The following is an 18,890-nucleotide window of genomic DNA, read 5'->3' on the forward strand; positions in this document are numbered from 1 at the left end:
AACAATACAATAAACAGTTACTCAACATTCACTGTACAAATGGTTATAAACAGGTGAAAGCAAACAGAGATGCAAAAAATGCAATGTAACTTAGCAATGGATTAAGATGCAACAGCAGACAAAGAATAGTTGTGTAAGAACTTACCATAACCTTAGATGTCCTTCTCTTCCATGTTGCAGTATTCATAACCATAGGGAGGTGGCTGTCTGCAGCACCTGTCATCCGACCAGTATACCAAAGTCTTAGGCATGGGTATAAGTACGACGTTTCATGTCAGAGCCATAAACTGACGTAGGCTATAAATGTGATGCCTGCACATACCCAGCTCAGAACTGGCTGCTGCACACAGTAGTACACCTGGGATGCTAGAAGAAAAGGAAGCTTTTCAGACCCACATATACCACCAGTCAAGGAGGCAAGTATATATTTTAAGATAAGTTGCACCTCTTTGGATGTAACGGAGCAAGGACAATCCCACACAATAAGGATAACACATGAAAGAGGGGGTGAGGGGAATGAATACTGCAACATGGAAGAGGACATCTAAGGTTATGGTAAGTTCTTACACAACTATTCTATGTCCATCTATTCTCATGTTGCAGTATTCATAACCTCAAGGAGAATACCCTAGCTTTAGGTAGGAGCCTGGGTGGCGGGGTTGAGATGCAGGGTGATGAGACCCTGTAAAACTGACCTTGAAAACCCAGCTTTGGCTCTAGAAATCAAATCTAGTTTGTAATGCTTGGTGAAAGTATGTACAGAAGACCAAGTGGCCGCTTCCAGAATGGAAGCGTAGTCAACACCCCTAAAGGCCGTTAAAAAAGCAGCTGCCCTAGTAGAGTGAGCTCTCACATTTGAATTCAATTTTTTTCCATGAAAGGAATAGCAAAAAGAGATTGCCTTAGAAATCCATGAGGTAATTATCTGTTTTGACACTGCCTTCGCCAAGGCCCTAGGGTGAAAGGAGACAAAAAGCTGGTCAGACCTTCTAATGGATTTGGTCCTGTCCAGGTAATACCTTAGTTGCCTATGAACATTCAAGGAATCAAAAGTTCTTTCTGAGGACTTTTGAGGTTGAGGGAAGAAAACAGGTAGATTAATAGTCTGATTCAAGGATAGCTCATTAACCACCTTAGGCATGAAAGAAGGGTTGGTCCTGAGAGATACCATGTCTCTATGAAAGATAAGGTAAGGAGGAGTGGCTATAAGGGCTTGGATTTCAGAGACCCTCCTGGTGGATGTAAGGGCCACCAGCAGTACTGTTTTCCAAGTACATAATTTAAGAGATGCTGAGTGTGCTGGTTCAAATTCTAGCACAAAATTAAGGCCCCATGGTGGAGGGATAGGTTTCCGAGGGGGTCTTATATGAAAAACCCCTTTTAAGAAAAAATGTACCTCTAATCTGGATGCCAAAGGTGGTACCAAAGGAAGGCAGGCGGAGATGGCTGACAAATGCACTTTTACAGAAGAGTACGCCGGTCCTGAATGTAGAAGCTCACACAAGTAAGAAAGGACCATGGATACTGGAACAAGAAAAAGGGTCCGGTTTATTCTTTCTACACAACCTGGAGAATCCTTTCCATTTTGATACATAATTTCTCCTGGTACTAGGTTTCCTGACCTCCTGCAGGACACTGAATACATCCGCTGAATACAGGTGTCTGAAGGGGATTAAAATTCTATCACCCATAGGGTCAGTTTGAGGTTGAACACCTGAGGGTGGATAAGGGACACCTTGTCTTGCGTGAGTAGGTTGAATCGGTGAGGTAACCTGTGGTGATTACCCTTGGCTAATCAGTATAGTAGGGGGAAACTAATGCCATCTTGGCCAAAACGGGGTCACCAGCACGATTTTTGGTTTGCTCCTCTGGATCTTCAGAATGACTTTTTGAATCAGTGTGAAAGGGGGGAAAGCATAGAGAGACATCCCCACCCATGAAAAAGAGAAGGCATCCACCTTCCAAGCCTGTGGATGTGGATTTTTGTTGTAAAACAGAGAAATCTGTCTGTTCTGGAAGGAGGCAAACAGATCTGCCTGTGGAATACTCCATCTGTGAATAAGATCCAAAAACACCTCCCTGTGAAGCATCTATTCATGAGAGGGTGCTGAGGCTCTGCTGACCATGTCTGCCATGACATTCTCTCCTGAAAGAATGTACACAGCTTACAGTTGAATATGTAGTTTCATCATTAGGGACCAAATCTGAATTAACAGGGTGCAAAGTGGATAGGACCTTGTTCCTCCCTGCTTGTTGACATACCACAGAACAGTCATATTGCCTATGATTACCTTCAATGTGCCTGGTAAAAGAATTTGTTGGAATGCTTGTAGTGCCAAGATAAGGACCCTCAGTTCTTTGATATTGATGTGGTCCCTTTGTCTCTGGGTGGACCACTCTCCCTCCACTTTGTTCTGGTTGCTGTTGCTTTCCAGAACGGTTCCCCAACCCAGATCTGATACGTCTGTGTAGAGGTGCTGTGAAGGTGGAGGGATCTGCAAAGGTACCCCCTGATTGAGGATGATGGACGAAATCCACCATGCCAGTTCCTTTTTCAAGCACGGTAGAAGAGGGAGCATAACATCCAGAGGGCGGGAGTGTTGATGCCACAAATTCTTCGAGACCCACTGGAATTTGCTCATATGCAGCATTGCAAAGGGAAGCATGGGAATCAAGGATGCCATGTGGCCTAGAACCCTCAGAAATTCCCTGGCTGAGATGACTGGGAGGAAAGGCGAGACTGGAAGTAATGGGTGAGGGCTTCCACCTTACGGCAGGGGATGAAGGCTGCCATCTGGTCTGTTCTTATTCTGCACCCCAAAAAGACAAGGTCTTGGGTAGATGCCATTTGGGATTTTTGTTGGTTCACTGCGAACCCTATGTCTGCCAGGGTACTGAACACCATGAGAAAATGATGGCAAAGGGAGGTGCAGGATTAACAGGTCGTCTAGATAGGGATACATCTGTATGCCCTACATTCTGCAATGAATGATAACTGGAGCTAGACACTTTGTGAATACTCCTGGAGCTGTAGAGAGCCCAAATGGCAATACAGAAAACTGAAAATGTAAGGAACCTACTGAAAAGCGTACGAATTTCCTGTAGTTGGGATGAATGGGGATATGAAGGTAGGCATCCTTCAGATCCAGGGATACCATGAAGGCTTGGTTGGGGATAAGAGGTAAGAGATGTTGCAAGGTGAGCATCTTGAAGGTAGGTACCTTGAGAAATAAATTAAGGATAGACAAGTCCAGAATTGGTCTCCAAGGACCATCTTTTCTTGGGACCAAAAACATCCTGGAGTAAAATCCCCTGTTTGATTCGGAGGGACTTTTTCTATTTGGCCCTGAGATAGGAGCTGATCCAAAATTGGAGGAAAAAGGTGAAGATGGCTTGAAGGGGGTTGTGCTGTCCCCCTGGAAGGGGAGAACTGCTCACCAAGTCATAAAATAATCTTTTTGAATGATGGAACGGACCAGAGTCTCTGAGGTGATTTTCCACCCAGAATCTAGGAATGGGTGAGACAAGCAAATGTTTTAAATTTTGCAACTCCTTGCCCTTTTCTTGGAGAGATTTTAAGAGCTCTGCTGATGCAGTGCCAAAAATGGCCTTATTATCAAGTCGTGCATCGAGTAACTTGGCTTGTACATCCAGGGGTAGGGACTGAAGTCTCACCCAGGAGTACCATCTCAGGACAGAGCCAGATACCGCAGATTTGGATGATGCTTCTACAGCATCATAACTGCACTTGGAGTGCCTGGTCACCTGAGAAGCAGCAGAAAGCTGAGGCTTAGCAGGGGAATATGGCACATCAGGCATGAGTGCAGAGGCCTTGGCCAGGGCTATCTAGAACAAACCTAGCCATGTGGGTTTGATAACAACCTAATGGATAGTGTGGAGGAAGTATGCATTTTCTTAAATAAAATTACAACAAAAATAGGCCACTGACAAGGAGAAATAAGAGTCCAGATTTCTCCTCGTCAGTGGCCTATTTTTTGCTGTAATTTTATTTTTTTTTATTCTAGTGGGATCATTTAGTATAAAATTTCTTCCCCGTCTGTCCATGAATTTCCTCTACTTTTCTTAGCTGTCTGGATGATTTGTCTGCTGACACAGCAATGACTGCTGGGCTGAATAAGAACTGTGCCACCTGGAGGACCTTGTAAAATTCATCAGGTCATTTAGAAGCTGGGGGCTGGGAATCTGGGACCTGAGATGTAGCCTGAAAGGCATCCTGAAAAGCTGGAAGCAGAGGAGTAACTGCAGATGGAGAAGGGTGATCCATCTGCAGGAGTTCAAAATATCTCTGTCTCAGAAACATCACAGACCTGCCATTTAAAATGCTATCTCATAAGTTTAATTGTGTCCCCAAAGGAGAATTCTTCCCCAGGAGACTCAGGACTAACAGTGTCCTCCTCCTCAGGAGTAGCAAAGTTCTTGGGTGACTCAAGTTCTTCCTCTGACTCCTCCAGGGCCTGCACATGCTGTAGTGTTGGTTGGGGCACTTGAGACTGAAGGACCTGGAAGGCTCTGAACAAGGTTTAGGAAAAGGCTTCCCATCCAGGTGCTGGTTCAGTAGTTCTGTGTTTTTCTGCTGGTTCTGAAGTTGTGTGTTTTTCTTTTTGTTTCCTCTTAAGAGAAATAGTAGGAGTAGTCGGTTTGGGAGCAGACGGAGTGGATGGTAAGGTGGTAAGCAGGCCCGTCTGATGCCATGAGCCATGGTTCCCCCTCGCCATCAAGGCCTGATGGCTGCTCAACCTCAGCAGGCATACTCTGGGTTTCAGCTGAACCAGCTTCCACCATGGTTCCTGGTTCCAGCAGTAAAACCAATGTCCGATGTGACCCTTGGCTTACATTCACGTTGAGAGTCTCACCGGACTCCTGAGGTGCAGCATGGATGTCAGGCCTAACTTTTTTGGGCTTCTTACAAGGCGGCTCCTCAGAGATATCTACCCCACCCTCCATACCTAATGCCAAACGTCAGAGTCTTTGGTTTTCTAAGGATAACTTTAAAGAAGCCAGACAACTAGGCAAGGTTTTAAGTACAAAGGACTGGCAGATGTCGCAAGACTTGCAGTCATGGCCTTCCCCTAAACAAATCAAACAATGATCGTGCATGTTCTTATGTGGAATTTGTCTTCCAAAAGCACACTTTCTCTTCCTACCCGACATGTACGTCTGGGAAAGCAAGAAGGAATACAATCAAAAAACCGAAAAGGGTACTTATCTGAAGCGGATAGCCAAAGACAAACGAGCTAACGGATTCCAAGAGCTGGCAATCAGAGTTCTGTTGATCACTCTAGCAGAAAAATTCTGAGTTAGCTACGTGCAGACATCACATTTATAGCTGATGTCTGTTTATGGTTCTGACATGCAATGTCACATGTACCCCCATGCCTAAGACTTTGGTATACTGGTTGGATGTCCAGTGATGCAGGCAGCCACCTCCCTATGGTTATGAATACTGCAACATGAGAATAGGAGGACATTAACAGTTACATTAAGAAGATAAAATACAATGTTATAACAACATGCAAGAAAAATACATTTTTTGTTGTTCTCTACACTCCCTGATTAATTTAAGTCTATACAGAATGAACTGGATCTACACTTCTTAAACTGTAAGAATAAATAAACAGCCTGTGATAATGAGATGCTAGCTCTAAACCAGACTCTGGATCAAACCGCAATCTCTATATGTGAATTTATTCTCCAGCAACTTCCATCAGGAATCAACCAACAGCCAGATCTCAGATGCCTAGGCCAGAGAGACTATGAGAAGAGCTTACCATGCAATGCCTTCTCAATCCTGGTTGATTACTTCAAACAGGTAAGAGGGAAAACCTAGAAGAAGACATCTCACATTTCAATACTTTCAGTCTGTGATGGAGGACACAATAAGCCACTTCTCACAAATCAAGCAGGGCTGATAAAGAATCAAGCAGTAGGGAAAATGAGTACAAACTTCCTACGATACATAGCCTCTCAGGCCTTAAGTCCCTTAAAGAAATGAAGAAAGGAAGCAGAAGTTAACCTCTGCTAGCTGGAGATGAGCTCTGTCCATAGGAGATTCAAGAAGCTGTACATCCAAGCAGACCTACGTCTAAGAAAAAAATGTTCACAGTCAGTCTTCCATGAAGACTCTCAGGCAAAACTCCAGTCGACCTGTTGGGCAATAAGAACCAACCCTTCCGCCTGTCATGCGATGGAGTCTTCTTACCCCATTTGTCAAGAATTCACATTTTCTAAAAAGAAACAGACAGCATGCAAAAGGGGTAAAGCCCTTACTGTGGACCAGCCAACCAATGTTTAATTAGTGGCACTGGAGGAAGCTGCAGGTGAAAGATGGGAGAGTGCCCAATGTTGGCTCACCCATAAGGGAGGAGGAGGGAAGTAGCCTTGACTCACTGCAACAAAAGCAGCTTTAAGAGCCTATAGAGCTTCGTGCTGAAAAAGAAATATGCCGCCTACTCAGGACATTGCAGATATGCAAAACCATGCATGCACCTCCCAAAAGCACTGATTACCAGAGTTTGCAAGGCTGCTGCAGTGGGTGAGAGTTAGGACACACTCCCAAGCAGCAGTATGTCACTGTACTAGTGTCCTTGATCTACTCACCATTCCCAGACATGGGTTGGGTTGAGCCTGAGGAAAGCTAAGGTGGGTCCAGTAGACTTGGTAAATGAGGAGAGCAGCCGTTAGCAGCTGATAGCTGCATGGAGAAAAATTAGAACAGCATGCAAAAACAGTAACCTCATATCAGCAAAACCGAAGAACAAGATGTGAATGGTCCAAGGCAGCAAAAACTGCCATGTGCAAGGGATAAGCATACCTGCATAAGTGAAGACTGACATATTGATGTATTCCATCAAGAAAGCACTTTTGTTTTGGCTTACAGAAACTTCCAGAAAATGATGGGTAGGCAGTATAAACTCAACCAATGGACTCATAATGGAGTATTATTGATGTCAGAAAAAACGCAGTCAATAACAGCTTAGCATTCTCTTGCTTGCTTTTATATTCTCACCCATTTTTTAATGAAGAAATATAACTGCTTTTATTCATAAACTGCTGAACTACTGTAACAGTAAAATTACAAATACAGTAAACAGTATGAAAAACTAAAAAATGCTGGGTGAACACTATAAAACAATTTGAGATGAATACAAGTTTTGTCCGCCATAAAAAAAACGAAATTTTAAGGGCCAGATTGCAAAAGACTTGCTCTCAGTGTAAGTGACCACTTAAACTGACAGCAGACTGAAAGTAAGTTGTTTTGGAATCTGGACCCTGGAGTATGCCTGTTTATAGATTGGCCTTACACTGACGTAAAGTCATTTACTCTGGGAGCAACTCTTGGAATCTGACCCTGAGGATAGGTAAGAATGCTCCACCATTTACAGTAAATCCTTCCACACATTGAGAGAAAATGGGAAAGCTTGACATGGACCATAAATGAAAAATGATTGAAAAGCCTTTCAACCGAGCACTGATTTGCAGTTGAATGACATTCAAAGAACAGCTCAGTGGACTGAGGCAATCTCAACTTCAGACAAACATGGTCTTATGTAACATCTCCATACTTCCACAATATTTCAAAACATTTTTTCACTATTATTTTCATACTATACCAATATTTTAACCTGCAGTAAGTTTCTTGGTGAACAAGTTCCTCTACTTTAAATTTCCAATTCAGTCTCATCCATTGAACTCCCTTAAAAAACGAGACTCGCTATACTTCTAAACATTTCTTTACAGTAATTTGAATAGTTTCACATATAATAATTACCTTAATAATGTTCAATTTATGTCTAGGGCTTGCTCTGTAAAACACTGCTACCTACAGAAAGAGAAAAGAAAGAAAAGTTATTGTTCATATCGACCATCATATAGTATGCAAAACAAAATTCTGTACAACAATAAACTGTCACTTTTCTATATCAGTGTATCTTTATTACACAAACGCAAATAACAGACATGCTTTTATGACAGTTGATCTACAAGGGAACCCTAACGTGGTAACATGACTGACACATCCTCTATTCTGCTCCAGTTCAGCACTTTTTCTCAGAAGCTTGGAAACGTATGCTTCTCACATTACAGCATACCCTGATATCATACTTCACATTACACAGGTGTATGTAAACCCATAAGCCCTCCAGTCCAGCTATCATAAATGTAACTTCAGCACACAAGACTAATACTTGTCACTGCACAAACTTCTCAATGCACCATTTACCAGTGTCTTGAATTTCATTCTGCATAACAAACCGTCATTTCTCAACATCAGCATAAAATGTATTACAAAAACACACAACAGATATAGTCTTTCCATTCAAGTAAATCAACAAAGGGACTCAACCTTTGTGGATATATGATTGGATTCATCATTTTTTTCTGAAAAACATGAAGACACATGCATCTTTCACAGCTCACATCATGACATTGTGCAAAGTACAAACACAAATCTATCCCATGTGCACTCCAGTTCATCTACAACCATTCAACACACTTCACAAATCAAGAAAATACCAAAATGAATTTGACATCTGCACTGTTTAGAAACATGCTGAGATATACACCTGCTTGACATGCATGGAAATCCAAAAGCTGCTGGATGAAGGAGCTGTCCAAACACACAGGGACAGAGGGAATTTAAGGAAAAACAAGGACAGTTTTCTCATATTGACTAAGAAGGTAACATACATGGATACAAGCAGTGAAAGTAACATCAACGGAGACCTGAAGTGCAAAAGGCTCAACTCTAGACAATAATGCTTTATGAAAGCATGAACTGAAGACAAGGAGGCCGAAGCACAGATGTCTAACAGAGAAGTTCATGAAGCAAGCACTGGAAACTGCCATGCCTCTAGTGAAGTGTCCACTCAATACAACCTTTTTCAAAGGGTGAGGAGCCACCTGACATAAAAAAAAAATGATGCAGGTAGCCAATGAACTAGACAGGGGATTAACAGGTAAATGGCAGTCCTTACATTCCCAAAGTAAAGGAAACAAACACTGTTTTGACCTCTCGGTCTTGTATACCAATTTCAAGTAAAGATCTCAGTCACTGATGCAATCCCGGGTTTGAAAGCTCTTGTCTTCTCTGGTTACTGTCCAAGAAATTAAAAATACATATATGGACTAATACAATAGCAATTCTGATGATATACTTGGAAAAACATTACTTAGTCCTAAAGAAATCTGATCCTTGTGAAAGACTAGTTAAGATTCCCCTTCACATGAAGGCATGTATCTGCAGCACTGTGTAAAGCAAAGGTGATGATTACTCACAAAACTAAAAAGGAGTAAAGATAAACAACCCCAATGGGGCATTTATCTGAAACATGGCTCAGTAATCAGCACAGTTCAGACCACGATCAATGATGGTATTCATACTGGAGGCAAAGACGTTCGTACATCATCGTTATGCCCTGCACCTTGAGTGGGGAGTTTGTGCGTGAGGTACAATGTCTATAAAATCCTAAGGCTTTGGTATATTGGGCTATCCTTGGCAGGGAATCCCTTTTAGTAAAGAGTACTGCAACAGTGATATGGCAGGACATCAACTGAGACCAAATCATCCAGGTGTTGGAGATGAGCCAAAATCATCTGCAAAATGACAGAAAGGGATGCTTTTCTACTCAAATGGAAACCGTATTCCACTTGTCAAGATTACATCTAACAGGAGGAAGGCTTCATGACAGCTTTATACTGCACATGTCTGAAGGAGATGATACTACTATCTAGTTTGCCATTAAGTGAAACTATTACTCTAACTACCTTAATCTTCACCTTTCCCCATCACAGTTTTCTATGCTTTCTTGAATAACTTTACTGATTCCCTCTTCACCATTCATCTCAGCAGTCCATTTCATGGGTCCATAACTGGTTATGTATAGTGGACATCTAGGGAGTAGGTAGCCCCTACAATCTGCTGCCTTTGTCTCCTTTTGCCCCTCTCTTGTCTTTCCTGTTTAGGACAACTTCACATTCTCCTGACATGATCTTGGGCACTTATATCAAGCTTCTTTCTTTCAATCATTTCTGGTCTTCGGTGAGAAGAATTCTAATTTCTTTAGTCTTTGGTCATATCCTCTATCCTCTCATCCTGCACACCATTTTAGCATCTGCAATTTAAGTGTTGCTTTAAATTACCAACACCTTTATCGTAATTCACAGTCCCATATCTGCATTACTTGATCTGCCTTTCTGTATACTACAGCACATCTGATGAAACTGCTGGGGGGATGTGAACAGTCATTGAAAGACTATACAGACTGTCTGGAATTAACTAATCTGAATCCACGTTAGTTAATTCCAGAGTCTATAAAACTAACTAACCTGAACCTAGATCAAGCCTTTTCACTGCTGACAGAATTTATGTCTGAGGCGATAGAAGAGGTTACAAAAAGGACACAAAATGGGCAAGTCTCTTGGCCTAGCAGGCCTGCCAACAGAAATATATCTGCTAAGATGAGTTTTCCATTAATTTTACATCCCCTAGCTAACTAAATTCTTTGTACCAGTAATACCCCACCTCTTGGGAGCAGGAAATCAATTCTGCAATGCTGAATTAAGAAAAAGATCCCTCCAAAGAAGATTTCAGATCATGACTAAGATTTTTACTGCCCTTCTAGTAAAATGGCCTGGCTAAAATTTTCCTTTCTGTGATACATCAAGATCAAACAGGTTTTGCTTCTAACCAGACTATTTTTGATAACGTAATAAAAAAAAGAAGTTATGTACTCACCATAGCATTCCATCTGAGTAGGTACTTCATTTGTCTGCAACCTGTGGGTATCGGATCCGATCTCGGATCCGAGCCGGTAGCTTTCCAAGCTACAAGATCCGAGCTCCTAGCTCCTCCCCCTACCCATAATCCCCTGCTATGTGCTACATTACCTCAGATCGAATTTTTTGCCTCTTACACAACTCCTACATTCGATAGAGAAAGCAACACCAGATAAACTGTCCTAAAGCAGAACAAGATCTCTTTGGTGATCAGGAATCCCGAAAGGTTCGGGGGATGGCAGGGGGGGGGTCGGCTGCAGACAAATGAAGTACCTACTCAGATGGAACGTTATGGTGAGTACATAACTTCTTTATCTGAAGTAGTTACTTCATTTGCTCTGCAACCTGTGGGACAGAGTCCCCAGCTATCTAGGGAGAAACCCTGGGCGGCCTATGGAAGGATATTCCGAAGCACCGCAGAGCCAAAGGAAGCCCTACCTCTCGATACCATATCCAACTTATGAGAAATAAACGTATGTGAAGAGGACCAGGTAGCTGCAGAACATATGTCATCCAAGGGGATCCTAGACCAGAAGGCTGCAGAGGTGGCCACAGCCCTCGTAGAGTGAGCGTGAATTCCCATAGGAACCGGTTTGCCTGCAGATACGTACCCGTGGACTATGCATTGACAAATCCAATTTACTACAGTCACTTTGGAAATGGCCTTACCCATGGCTGATTTAGCAAATGACACGAACAACTGGTCCGATTTGCGAAAATCCTTAGTCCTGTGCAGGTAGAAACACAGTTGTCTGTGCACATCCAATTTATGCAATGTGTATTCTCCTTTATTCTGAAAGTTTGGGAAGAACACGGGTAAGTTTATTGATTGATTGATTGATATTTGACTCCGAAGCCACCTTAGGTAAGAACGATGGATTAGCCCTGAGGAACACTCTATCCTTATCAAAAATGAGATAAGGATGCTTCATACATAAGGCTTGAAGTTCTGATACCCTTTTGGCTGAAGTAATGGCCACCAAAAAGGCTGTTTTCCAGGACAAGAACGTTAATGGAACCGAAACCGCGGGTTCAAAGGGTGGGCCTGTCAAGGCTTGTAAGACTAAGGCCAAATCCCATGGAGGCACCACCACTTTCACAGGAGGCTTCAAGAGGAAAACGCCCTGTAAGAAGGTTTTACATAATTTAGTAGAAGCCAAAGATCCTAGTCCGTCTCCCACATGGAAATGGGAGATGGCTGCCAATTGCACCTTAACTGTTGAAGCACTTGCTCCTTGTCTGAATATCTGAGACAGGAAGTCTAGAATAGTAGGAATAGAAATTGTAAATGGATCCAGGCCTCTATCTTTGGCCCAGACAGAGAAACGTTTCCATTTGCTGTAGTAAATCTTCCTAGTAGTCGGCTTATGTGCTGCGACTAGAATGGCCTTAACAGGAGATGAGATACCGGGAGTCCTAGCCATCAGTGGAACTGGAGCAACCAAGCCACAAGCTTGAGGTTCACCAGGTTCGGGGGTTGTAATCCCGCCGGATGTGAAATCAGGTCTGGAATGGGATCCAGTATCCATGGCGGAGATGCACTGCGAGACCGCAGGTACGGGAACCAGATCTGGTGAGGCCAGAATGGGGCTATGAGGATAACTCTGCTCCCCAACCGATGGGCTTTCTGTATGAACTTGGTCATGAGCGGAAGGGGTGGATAGGCATATAGTAGACCGGACGGCCAAGCATGGACTAGAGCATCTCTGGGATTCTCCCCTTCGGGGGGAAGTATTGCGAAGTACTCGCTGCATTTTGTGTTTAAAGGAGAAGCAAAAAGATCGCAGCAAGGCCAACCCCATTTGCGGAAGATGTGCTTCGCAACTGATGGATTGAGAGACCACTCATACGGAGTGAGAATCACTCTGCTCAGTTTGTCCGCCAAAATGTTGGACCGACCCAGAATGTGAGTTGCTACCAGAAAGCGGTTGGTGGATATCGCCCATTCCCATACTCTCATAGCCTCCCGGCAAAGTGGGTAGGACCTGGTTCCTCCTTGCTTGTTTATGTACCAGACCACTGACATGTTGTCTGTCTGGATTTCAATAGTCCCCAGAGGTAGAAGGTTGTGGAGAGCTTGCAACGCTAGAAGCACCGCCCTCATCTCTAGGACATTGATATGCAAAGCGGTCTCCAGGGGAGTCCACATGCCTTCCACGGTTCTGCCCGAACAATGCCCCCCCCACCCGAGGCAAGAAGCGTCCGTGGTCAGCGTGGCTTGGGGGGAGGGACAACAAAAGGCCTCCCTTCCTTCAGCTCTGGGCCGTGGAGCCACCAAAGAAGGGAGTGCCTGCAAACTCTGCTTAGGGGAATCAGAGTATTCAACGGATGGAGTAGCAGGGACCACTGAACTTGAAGGGTTCACTGCAGAATCCTCATTCGCAGACGCGCGTGAAGGGCGAGACTGATCGCTGCTGCCATAGATCCTAGTGCCCTCAGAACTAATTTCGCCTTCGGGGCCGGGCTTTGAAGAAGAATTAGCACCTGACACGACAAGCTGTTTATCCTGTCCGCAGTTAGCATAGCTCGAGAAATGTGGGTATCTAACTTGGCCCCTATGAACTCCAGGACCTGTACGGGGCAAAGAGAGGATTTCTGGAGGTTTACAGAGATGCCTAAGCTCTGGGCAAGGGTCAGAGCATAATCTCTTGCCAGGCAGAGCCGATGCCTGTTGGTGGCGGTAAGGAGCCAGTCGTCTAGGTACAGGAAGACCTGAATGCCCTGAAGTCTCAGGTGGGCTGCAACCACTGCCATGACCTTGGTGAACACCCTGGGGGCTGAGGTGAGGCCGAACAGGAGAACCCTGAACTGGTAATGACTGGCTCCCAGCCAGAAGCGGAGAAACCTTCTGGATAGTCTGTCCATCAAATGTGGTAGTACGCATCCTTGAGGTCTATCGAGCACATCCAGTCGTTCTGCCACAGAAGGGGGAGAATAGATTGGAGGGTGACCATCCGGAACTTTTCTTTGGGAATGAACAGGTTCAAAGCGGAGAGGTCTAGAATGGGTCTGAGGTCCCCGTCTTTTTTGGCACTAAAAAGAACCTGGAGTAATAACCCGATCCGGACTGGTCTGGGGGGACGGGCTGGATGGCTCTTTTTTCTAGCAACTTCAGGATTTCTGAAGCTGCTGCCTCCCTTCGATCGGGTGGAACATCGGGGAGGTGTCTGGTCGAGGGAGGGTGGTTTATGAAGGGGATGGTATAACCTCTGGATATGATGCGGAGCACCCATCGATCTGTCGTAATGGACTCCCAGTTTGAAAGGTGCTCCGACAACCGCCCCCCAACTGCCTCCAGAGAGGGACAGCCGGGTAAGCCCTCAGGGCTGCTGCGCGTGTCTATCCGGGAAGGGTTCCCTGGACCCGAAGTTCCCTGGTCCCCCTCTGCCTCTGGGCCGGCGTCCTCCTTGTCCTCCTCTGCCTCTAGAGGATGAGGGGTCCGAAGCCGGATCGGATTGCTGGGACTTACGGAACCACAGCTTCTTTTGTTCCCTCTGATTCCTAGAAAAGGATCGTTGGGGATTAGAGAAGCGGACCCCAATGGCAGACAGCGTCTTCCCATCCTTCTCGCTTTGAACCAGCGTCTCGCGAATGGTCTTGCTGAAGAGCGAAGATCCGTCAAAGGGTGCATTCGCGAAGGACACCTTGAAGAGATCTGCGAAATCACAAAGACTGAGCCAGGAGTGACATCGCAAGACCACTCCGGCTCCACTGGCCCTAGCGGCTCCCTCCGTGGCATGGGAGAGTAGACGCATGGACGTGTTAGAGATGGATTTTAGAGTGGCCATACGAGTCGAGAAAACTTTTTTGTCCTCGACCGACATGGACTCTGGGGGGGCTGCAGCGTATTCCTTAATTAAGTCTCGTTGCAGCCTAATGGTATGTGCCATGTAGTCAAGCGCCCTTACAGAAAAGGTTGCTGAACTAAACATCCGCTTCCCAATGCGGTCCAGTGCTCGAGATTCCTTATCTGGCGGGTGAACCGAAGAACTCTCCTGTGCGAGTTCTCTCTTGGTGGCAGCCGCCACCAGCATGGCATCCACTGGGGTTCCCTTGGCCCAAGACAATCTATCCACTGGGGGGATAAGGATCATGTTGGGTCGCTTCGGGACAGGCTCCACTGTGTCGGGCTCCTTCCATGCCCTGGTAGTAATGAGGTCTACCAGGGGGTCAGCCGGGGGGGACACCCAGCAGGTAGAAGGGCCTGCCTCAAACGCATCCAGGAACACGGATTCATCTGCGGAAGGTTTTTGGGCAGACCACCCCCCCCTCTAATACGCAACATTTCCATGATGTCTCCGAAGGAGACATCCTCGGGGGGTGACCTTGGGGAACCTTCCCCTTCATCTAAATCCATGTCGGTTGTGACTGATTCGGGGGAGTCCAGGTGCCTCCTCTTGCACCAACGTTTTTCGAGGGACCTCCTCGGTGGGACTGTCCAAAGAGGGCTCGTCGACGGGGTCCGGTTCCTCTAAGGGAACCAACTGGAGGGCTTGAGCAGGCTGTCCCGATGGTCGGATGATGAAGGATAGAGCCACATGCAGCGGGGGTACGGGAGGATCAGACGCCCGGACCGGGGACCTGGAGGTCCTCGACAGTACCCTCTCCACAACCTCAAAAGCCGAAGGAGAGCTACTCTTGCCAGGCTCCGAGAGCAATCTCCTCGGCTCCGAGGTAGGGATCGGGGTCGGAGCCGATGCAGCCGGAGCCGAGAGAGAGGTGTGCTCTGAACCCAACGGAGCCGAAGACACACCAGCTCCCCCGGATCCGATGCTCAGCCCTCGGCTCGGATCTGACAGACTCGAAGGCACAGTCGGCATCGAAGCGACCAGAGCTATCGGCGCCGACGAATCCCCGGTTCCGAAAGGGCCCGGATCCGATAACTCCGAGACCCGAAAACGGGTTGGAGAAGGAGTAATCGGAGCAAATATGGGGGCAAGAGCACCCCCATCTGCATTTGGGTCTGGATGAATCGGCGCATCATCCGATCCATATCTGCTTCAGTGAGGCTTCTTGTTGATCTTGAAGAAGTCGTCGAGGCAGGCCGGGAGGGTCGCCTCGATGACCTCGAGGGAGACCGATCCTCCTCCTCCAGCTCCAGAGAAAAACGAGGTGAACGGAGCCGAGAGGGGGAGGATCCGTAGCCCCTCGAGGGAGACCTAGTCAGCTTAGATGGCGGGGCTGAGGGTTGAGTCTCAGCCCGCCTTTTGTGGGACTTATGTCCCTTGTCTTTGTGCCTTTTTTTCACCGTAGTGGAGGTACCTGAATCCCCCGAACTCAAACCCAAAGAGGGAGGTTGAGTCCCAGGTTGAGTCGGGGGCCCAGAAGGCACGAGGGCTGTGGAGACAGCCTGTGCCTGAGTGGGGGAGGAAGAAGCTGATTCCTGAGGCAACAAGCCCGCCAGGATCAGCTTGTTTTTCCTGTCCCTAATAGCTCGGGGATTAAAGGCCGCGCAGATTGTGCAGGCAGATGACAAATGGGCCGCCCCCAAGCATAAAACGCACTGAGTGTGGCCATCTGCCGGCGAAAGCTTATGGCCACACTCAGTATACTTTGAGAACACCGCCTTAGGCCCTTCAGCCATAACACCACTCACACCAAAAAACACACCTAAACACTAAGAGGGGGGAGGGTGATAGGCGGGAATTAACAGAAAAAACTAGTTATAAAGGGGGAACAAAGGTACCTAACTAACTACACGTTTGCTAACTAACCCAGAAAAAACTAAACACTCTCACACAAGAAAAGATTTTTTTTTTTTTTTTACAAAAAGAAGAAAAAAGGTTCAATCTCACCAAAAAGCCAAGGAGCTCTTCGAAAGTAGCTGCTTCAGCCGCTGCAAAAAATTATCTGAGGTAATGTAGCACATAGCAGGGGATTATGGGTAGGGGGAGGAGCTAGGAGCTCGGATCTTGTAGCTTGGAAAGCTGCCGGCTCGGATCCGAGATCGGATCCGATACCCACAGGTTGCAGAGCAAATGAAGTAACTACTTCAGATCAGCTATTTTGAGAAAGGATGCCTCTGTGTCAACCCAAACTCTCCTAATAGCATAGTCTGGATGCAGAAAAGACAACGAATCAAGTGGACTGGAACTATATTTTTCGATCACTGACATATATAGAATTTCCTACTAGGTTTGTAGAATTGATGGACGTCACTTTATAACCACTGAACAACAAAAACAAACAGAGAGAAGGCTTTCCATATAATTAATTTGTACGGAGGAACAAGGCAGAGGTGCAGTCTCAACCCACTTTCATTTCCTTTTTATCCTGAACCACAAACATACTAAGAGCTGCTTCTGCTGGAAGACACTGTATAAGGTGACTTTCATGAAAAACTTGCAATATATGCTCATAATCTCATACTTAGGCGGTTCTTCCAAGATGGCTGCACATTGAGTAACAGCTTAATTCTAGCTCTCCCAGTGTGAAAACAGAAAGAAAGCCAGTGGAGTTACATTTCTGGGTAAATTTCAGTAACTGGCTAGCAAGTTCACTGCCTGGATGCCAGGAAAAAAGAAAAACAAAGGACCTGAAAGAAAGAATAGTTGTGTAAAATCTTACCATAACCATAGATGCCCGTCTCTTCCATGTTGCAGTATTCTGGACTCGGGTTTCCTTCTCTTGCTATCCGAACGTCTGGCCATTATATAAAAGCTTCTTTTCACTGCTAGGTACATGGGAGATCTGATGTGACTAAGGGAACGTGGAAGATCTCAGACTTTCCTGCCAAGGCACAGATACCCAGCCTTCTGTCCTTGTCTTCTCAGGTCACTAGGCATTTCATTAGTTGCAGCTGTGATGCAGCTGAAGCCTCTGCCAGATCTGCTGCATCTGCCTCAGTCCCGAGAAGTTATTCCTGGCTCTGGTCAGCCCATTAAGCCACTTAAGAAAAAGGCCAAAGTTGCTAGGCCTGAATCCCATTGCTGCACCTCCTCCACCGGATGTCCCTCCTGTGGCCAGTGTTAGCCGGGAGGACCATTCGGTCGCCACCATTGTGGGTACAGCAGGTACCATTGGGGAAGCTGCAGAACCCAGAGCAGAAGGTAGATCCTCTGAGGTAATGCAGAGGTTGGCTACCGATGGTGAGGGGAAACCACAGCTTGTACCGGTCGCCCAGACAGGTCCTTCCACTACTGAAGATGTTAGTGAACCTAGGCCTACCTTGGCCCCTATGCCCTCTAGACCTATCCTGAAAAGAAAACAAAGCATGTTTTCTTTTTTTGTACAAAGCCAGCCAGACTGGCAGACATTTTCTCAGAGCCTCTTCAATGCTTTTATAGCTCTTAGGCCTGCCACACCCTCATCCTCCTCTGCCAGATTCTACAAGGTCCCCGAGGGGACCAAATTATTTATTAAATGTCCTGTAGCAGACTATGCCACTGTATCAGTTTCAGCTGATAAGCCCTGAAAAATGCTTTCATCCACCTCAGTTCTCCCTACAGATAAACCTGACAGCAAGGCCATGGAGTGCCTTGGAAAAAAGGTTTATACTTCAGGTACCCTGGTATTCACAGCAATAAACTATTAAACTCATATGTTAAAATATGGCCTAGATCTTTTATTTTTAAATTTACTTAAATTTATTTTTAGTTTTAGTTTTAACATGCTTCCTTTTCTTTCTTTTTAACTGAAAGCCTAGTAGGCATCGGAGCCAGGGTAGGCATGGGGTCAGTTACCAGTGAGGTAATGGAAAAATCCATCTAAGCAGCTGGTGCAAGCCAAGGTTCCCCCTCGCCATCAGAAGCAGACATCTGTAAAACCTCAGAGGACGCGTTTTCCACTCTGGGTTCTGCAGCTTCCACATCGGTACCTGCTGTACCCATTTTGGTGACAACCGATCGTTCCTCCAGACTGACATTGGCTACAGGAGGGACGATGGGTGGAGAAGGTGCAGCTACGTATGGATTCAGGCTTAGAAATTTGGGCCTTTTTCTAGGGTGGCTTGACAGGTTGACCGGATGGCTCTTTCATACCTAAAGCTAAGCGCTTAAGGTGCCGATTTTCCAGATAAATGTTTAAAGCGTGCAGTCTGCTATGCAAGGTTTTCGGGACAAAGGCCTGGCAGATAGAGCAGGACTAATGGTTGTGCA

At 45.8% G+C, this 18,890-nt stretch overlaps 1 protein-coding gene across 1 annotated transcript in view; it reads right to left on the bottom strand.

Annotated features, from left to right (window-relative positions):
• The window catches only part of ATP2C1 (ATPase secretory pathway Ca2+ transporting 1), a gene marked incomplete in the record, with an annotated part of 2,099,819 nt that overhangs the window by 575,651 nt on the left and 1,505,278 nt on the right, over positions 1-18,890 (bottom strand). The window contains 1 exon segment of the mRNA XM_044066734.1: positions 7,790-7,840. Coding sequence (XP_043922669.1) covers positions 7,790-7,840 — 51 coding nt within the window.

This window comes from Protopterus annectens, chromosome 3.part1 (genome assembly GCF_019279795.1).
Source record: "Protopterus annectens isolate FY-2018-M chromosome 3.part1, PAN1.0, whole genome shotgun sequence".
NCBI classification, from domain to species: Eukaryota; Metazoa; Chordata; order Ceratodontiformes; family Protopteridae; genus Protopterus; species Protopterus annectens.